We start from the raw sequence: 6,109 nt of genomic DNA, 5'->3' as shown, positions 1-6,109 counted from the left end.
ATTCCTCAGCACCACATAAGCAAAAAGAATAAAAGCCGGAAGTGGCACTGTGGCTCAAGTGGTAGAGCGCTAGCCTTGACCTGAGGAGCTGAGGGACAGTGCCCAGGCCCAGAGTTCAGGCACCATAACTGGACCCCTCCCCCCCCCCCCAAAAAAAGAGTCTCATGAACTTGTCTGCTCAGGCTGGCTTTGAAGCTTTGAACCATGATCCTTAGATCTTAGCCTCCTAATTATCCAGGATTTTAAGAGTGAGCCACCAACACGTCTATGTTATTATTATTCTCAGTTTATCTTCATTGTCCAGTTAAAAATGTACATGAAAAAGTAGCTCACACTTTAATCCTAGCTACTCAGGAGGCTGAGATCTAAGGATCACCATTCTAGGCCAGTCTGGACAGGAAAGTGCATGAGACTCATGGCTCCAATTAACCACTGGATGGTGAGTGGGAAACTGAAGTTTAGCTGTGGCTCAAGTGGCTAAGTGGCCTTAAGCAAAAAAAACTAAGAGACAGTACTCAGGCCTTGAGTTCAAGCCCCAGGATGGACACACACACACACACACACACACACACACACACACACACACACACACACACACACACACACACACACACACACACACACACACACACACACACACACACACACACACACACACACACACACACACACTACACTTCTCTAATTAAATGATATTCCACTGATGCCCACAAGGTGGCGATCTTGCTCATAGTTTGCCCAAGCTGAAAGCACTGCTTAAAAAAAAAAAAGTTGTCAAACCAAAAGACAAAAAAATTAAATTCAATTTATAGAGTTCTTATTTCGTGTAATATGTTAGAGAGCAAAAGAAATGAAAATTTGATAAGACATAGTCTCCACACAGTAGGAAAAATGGGGGAGGAAGCTTGCAAGGAGCAGGAATATAATTCCTTTTAATGAATTAATATATTTTGATGTATCCATATGGGAGCCATTGTAATCCCTTCATCAGATAAGAGCTACAAAGAGACATGATATAGCTACCATGTGGTTCTGGAAAGACTGAACAAAGACCCTACATCTCAGCCAATAAGTATTTACCATAGCAATGAGTGGATACATATGGAGGTATGTGTACAAAGTCAGGGCCACAAGGCCCAGATGTGGTTTTGGTGTTGTGTTTTAAATGTCTGTGCTCAGTCACAAACGTTACAGTGTCTTCCTTAGAACTCCACAATATTCCTTCTGTGCAGAATAAAATATGCACAGTGCTAGCTCTTCTAACAGTTGAAAATTTGAAGGTATGCCTGAAGGGGAGAGAAAAAATCATGTAAGGAAATAGATTTCTAACCGTGGCTTTCTGGAGAATTCCATCTTCACACTCCCATTCTTGTATGGAACCTGAGGATGTCCAGGTTAGGTCTGGGCTGCAGCGGGGGACAAAGATGGAAGGCAGAGGGCCATTTGCTTCCAAGAGACGTCCTGCTGGACTGAACCCAAGGATGGCTGCAAGTGGTGTTGGGGGAGTTTTCTTTGTCCTCCTCCCTTTTTCCTTTCAGCCATTAAACCAGTAAGTCAAATGCAATGTGGAGTTGTTTGTTTCCCTGTTTCCTTTTGTTTAAGTGAAAATTACTGATGGGGAATCAAATGACAGAGATTTTTTTTAAGGCTGGTAATACTACTACTAGTAGTAATACTGATAATGATGATAATAATAATAAATGAACTTTCTTGAAGGAGGGAAGACTCCTGAGGAATGCACCCAGGTGACTTGGGTTTACCTTTCCGCTTCTCTACTAGCTAACTGTAGGCAGCTGAGCAAACCCTATCCCTTCTCAGTACCTTTAGCTGCAAGGCATAAACAGCACCACTTCTTTAGAGAGCTGTCCCTGACACCTCTCTTCCCCAGCACCAGGTCTGACCCGAAGATACACTGAACAACGTGAACGTCACTTGAATGTAAGAGATATCTGGAGACTTCAACTCTCCAGACCAGAACCGTGGACACCGTCGCCTGGCAAACGGGTGAACGAGCGAATGAAAGGGGACTGGCCTAGGCGTTCTTACCTGCACCTGGAGAACTTGGGGCTGAGAAGCCTTGATCGGGGTAGTAAGCGGAGAGGTGGGGGTCTGGGGCTGGGGGAGACAGGACATGTCGGTACAAAGTTGCTGGCTGCAGACGGTTCCTCCCGGGGCTGGAGTCTCAAGCTCGGGAGCTCGCAGACATTCCTGGGAATTGAGTTAAGGCCTGGAGAATCTCTCGGGAGGGAACCTCGGGACCCGCGGGGCCGGGGCTCTGGCCTCTTTATGTCGGGAGGGGCGGTGTGTATGGGGGGGTGGGGTGGGAGGTATGTGTTTGAAGTTTACGGTAGACCAGATACTGCCCAAACGAGGGGTGCGGAGGCTTGGCGATCGCCCCAGCCCTCCCCGCTCGGGGGCCCCGGGTGCGCCGGTGCTGCCCCGCCCCACCCTCTCCGTCACCCCCGCTAGGGAGTCGCTGCCCCGCCCGGGCTTCTCCCCGGCCCCTAAGTCACCAACCCAGTGTGGGGCCGCCTCGCCCTCCAGGAAGGATCATCGCCGCTTTAAGGGGAAGAGGAGGAGGAGGAGGAGGAGGAGGAGGAGGAGAGGTGGGGGGAGCGGGGGGCGGGGAGCCGCGGCGGAGGAGGGGGAGGGGGTTCCCCCCTCGCTCCCACGTGGTCCGGGTGCCTGTGAATCGCGCCCGCCCGAGGGTCTCACAGCGAAATACAAAAGCAGCTGAGAAGAGGCGGCGAGACGAGTTCCCAGCGCCGGGCAGAGCGCCGGGCAGAACCCCGCGGCACCCCACGACCGCGATGGGGCTCAGGCGCCCGCAGCTCCGGAGCCCACCCGCTGCCGGGCCCGCCTCGCCGCCTGGATCCGGGAGCCGGGGCACGGCTTGAAGCGGCGGCGGCGGCGGCGGCACCGGCAGGAGCAGCATGGGGAGGAGGATGCGGGGCGCCGCCGCCACCGCGGGGCTCTGGCTGCTGGCGCTGGGCTCGCTGCTGGCGCTGTGGGGCGGGCTGCCGCCGCCGCCGCCGCGAACCGAGCTGCCAGCCTCCCCGCCGCCCGAACACCGACTCCTCCGGCGTCCGGCCGGGAGTGGCAGCCCCGCACCCGCGCCTCGTTTCCCTCTACCCCCGCCCCTGGCTTGGGACTCCCGCAGCGGCTCCCTGAAAACTTTCCGGGCGCTGCTCACCCTGGCGGTGGGCGCAGACGGCCCGCCCCGGAGCCGCCCCGGAGAGCGCCGGCGGCGGCACGTGCCAGCCGGGCAGCGGGGGCCGGCGGAGCGCGCCACGGTGCACGGCGGCGTCTTCTGGAGCCCCGGCCTGGAGGAGCAGGTGCCCCGGGGCTTTTCCGAAGCCCAAGCGGCGGCGTGGCTGGAGGTGGTGCGCGGGGCCCGGGTGGTGGCCCTGGATCGCGGGGGCTGCGGGCGCAGTTCGAACCGACTGGCCCGCTTTGCCGACGGCACCCGTGCCTGCGTCCGCTACGGCATCAACCCGGAGCAGATCCAGGGCGAGGCCCTGTCCTACTACCTGGCGCGCTTGCTGGGCCTCCAGCGCCACGTGCCGCCGCTGGCGCTGGCCCGGGTGGAGGCTCGAGGCGCGCAGTGGGCGCAGGTGCAGGAGGAGCTGCGCGCCGCGCACTGGACCGAGGGCAGCGTGGTGAGCCTGACGCGCTGGCTGCCCAACCTCACCGACGTGGTGGTGCCGGAGCCCTGGCGCTCCGAGGACGGCCGCCTGCGACCCCTGCGCGACACCGGCGGCGAACTGGCCAACCTCAGCCAGGCAGAGCTGGTGGATTTGGTCCAATGGACCGACCTGATCCTCTTCGACTACCTGACGGCCAACTTCGATCGACTCGTCAGCAACCTCTTCAGCTTGCAATGGGACCCGCGCGTGATGCAGCGCGCCACGAGCAATCTGCACCGCGGACCGGGCGGGGCGCTGGTGTTTCTAGACAACGAGGCGGGTTTGGTGCACGGTTACCGGGTAGCCGGCATGTGGGACAAGTATAACGAGCCGTTGTTGCAGTCGGTGTGCGTGTTCCGCGAACGGACCGCGCGGCGCGTGCTGGAACTGCACCGCGGTCAGGACGCCGCGGCCAGGCTGCTGCGCCTCTACCGGCGCCACGAGCCTCGCTTCCCGGAGCTGGCCGCGCTGGCGGACCCCCACGCTCAGCTCCTGCAGCGCCGCCTCGACTTCCTCGCCAAGCACATTTTGCACTGCAAAGCCAAGTACGGCCGCCGGCCGGGGACTTAGCTCTTCATGGAAGACCGGGAGACCCGAGGTTTGAATTCAATCGCACTCACTACCCATGGATGGGGACGGTAGCGACCCACGCCCGGCCAGTGGCCTGAGCGCCAAGGTGTCTGAAAACTTCTTGTGCTTCACCCACCTGTCCCTTCCTTTTCATTCCACGCCTTTTCCAAGTTCGGAGATGGGCGAGATGCTTCACATTCCCTTTCACTCTTGTTTAGAAAAGGATTCTTTTCCGGTGTCCGGTGAAGATTGGATCCGATCAAAAAAAAAGCAACTGGCTGCTGGGGTTGCCCCGCCCCACAACTCTCCCTTCCCCAAAAAGGAAAACTTCCGTGGGAGCCCTTGAGCTAATTCTGCAGTTTCCTACCAAATGCAGCGCTGGTGACACCCCCTCCCCACCGCCGTCGCCTCCTCTCCCCTCCCCGAGCAAGGCGGTGACACTGTCTGGTGGAGCCCCCTTCCTGTGTTCTCCCTTTGTTCCAGCGCAGCAATGGTGAGATCACTGTTCATTGCCGGGATAGGACAAAGAGAGCGAGACCTCCACGCCCTGGGGAGCCCTACAGACCCTGACAATTTGTCTGACTCATTCCTGAACTTCTGTCGGTTTTGCCCCCAGGGGGTGTGAATTCAGGACTGGATCTATCTATGCACTGAGTCACATAATGAATTTCTCCCTGCCCTTCCTCACTGACCAAAATGTTGACAAGGATGATGGTTCACCAGAAGAAGAAGATGGGGGAAACAAAAATTAGTTCCATGCACTTTACTTTGTTTTTATTTTAATTTTTTATTAAGGAAAACTTTTTTATTTGACAGAATTTCCTTCTGTGTATATATGTGCATACAATGTGGTGTAAATATACTAAACAAACTTATATTTCAATAAAAGGGAGTTTAAAATTTAGGATTTACTTCTGAGTTTTCATCTGTTTGGAGGGGGGGCGGAGGGGGGGAGGGACTGATGCCCCATCTGCTTTCAAAATAAGCTTGAGGTGCTTTGTCTTGTGGATGTGCTTTTTACAATAAGGGACGCTCATCCATGGGGTTTGTAGTTCTGGAACTTAAAGAGAATTGAACAAAGACAAGAACTACTTGCCCGTCCATACATATACCCAGCTGAATCCTAGTGTTGGAAATTTGAGGTCAGCCTAGAATGAAGGGAGGAGATAGGAGAGATGGGAGAAAAATGTTCTATTCCCTGAGAGTTAAAACTAGTATGAAATAATTGCCTTGTAACACAGTCCTATAGTAATGATTGAGCAAATATGATAGAACCAGATTGCAGAGTAAAAAATGGCAAATGCCCCTCTATTAAACTTAACGATGGTGGTCACATGCTGTGCATAATTCCCCGGCATTGTAATCACTGTGCATCATAATGTGGACAGACAATAAGCTGAGCACATATTGCAAACAGGTAGAGCAAGTCATAAATTGATTCTTCTCTTTAGTCTCCTGACATAAATTCCATTGCATTCAGGAGATCATAATCTCCAACATCTGGGCTCATCCAGTTCTCTGAAGAGGTTGTATTGTTTTCCAGGTACTAATTGCACAGTGTTCTCAGAGCAGCCACTGAACCAAGAAAATACAGTAAGTACTTTAGTACATACATTCACTTCCTTACTTTTGGGGAATTAAAACAAGAGACTATTTTGGGGTCTTTTTGTCCCAGGGCAGAGAAGGCAATTGGGTTTTATTTGTTTCACAGCCAGTGCATTCTCTATTTGGCCATTTTATTTGGTATTTGGGTCCAAGTAGTGACCCTCTTTTCATTTAATTTTAACTCCTTTAAACTCTAGAAAACTTTTGGTTACACTTCGTTTAATATTTGATTTGCATGTACACTGAGA

At 53.9% G+C, this 6,109-nt stretch overlaps 1 protein-coding gene across 1 annotated transcript; it reads left to right on the top strand.

Moving 5' to 3' along the window:
• Positions 1-2,699: 2,699 nt before the first annotated feature.
• Positions 2,700-4,989, top strand: Fjx1 (four-jointed box kinase 1). The gene has a single exon (XM_042691539.1). The coding sequence runs from the start codon at positions 2,934-2,936 to the stop codon at positions 4,254-4,256; it is 1,323 nt and encodes a 440-aa protein (XP_042547473.1). The 5' UTR covers positions 2,700-2,933; the 3' UTR covers positions 4,257-4,989.
• Positions 4,990-6,109: the final 1,120 nt, after the last annotated feature.

The sequence above is a fragment of the Dipodomys spectabilis genome, unplaced genomic scaffold (genome assembly GCF_019054845.1).
Source record: "Dipodomys spectabilis isolate Male_0828 unplaced genomic scaffold, ASM1905484v1 ptg000145l, whole genome shotgun sequence".
NCBI classification, from domain to species: Eukaryota; Metazoa; Chordata; class Mammalia; order Rodentia; family Heteromyidae; genus Dipodomys; species Dipodomys spectabilis.
The sequence above is the reverse complement of the archived record's forward strand: the minus strand, read 5'-3'. Positions and strand labels throughout refer to the sequence as shown.

What these genes read in the sequence shown, in the direction of transcription:
- Fjx1 (XM_042691539.1), top strand. Translation starts at nt 2,934, where the DNA reads ATGGGGAGGAGGATGCGGGGCGCCGCCGCCACCGCGGGGCTCTGGCTG.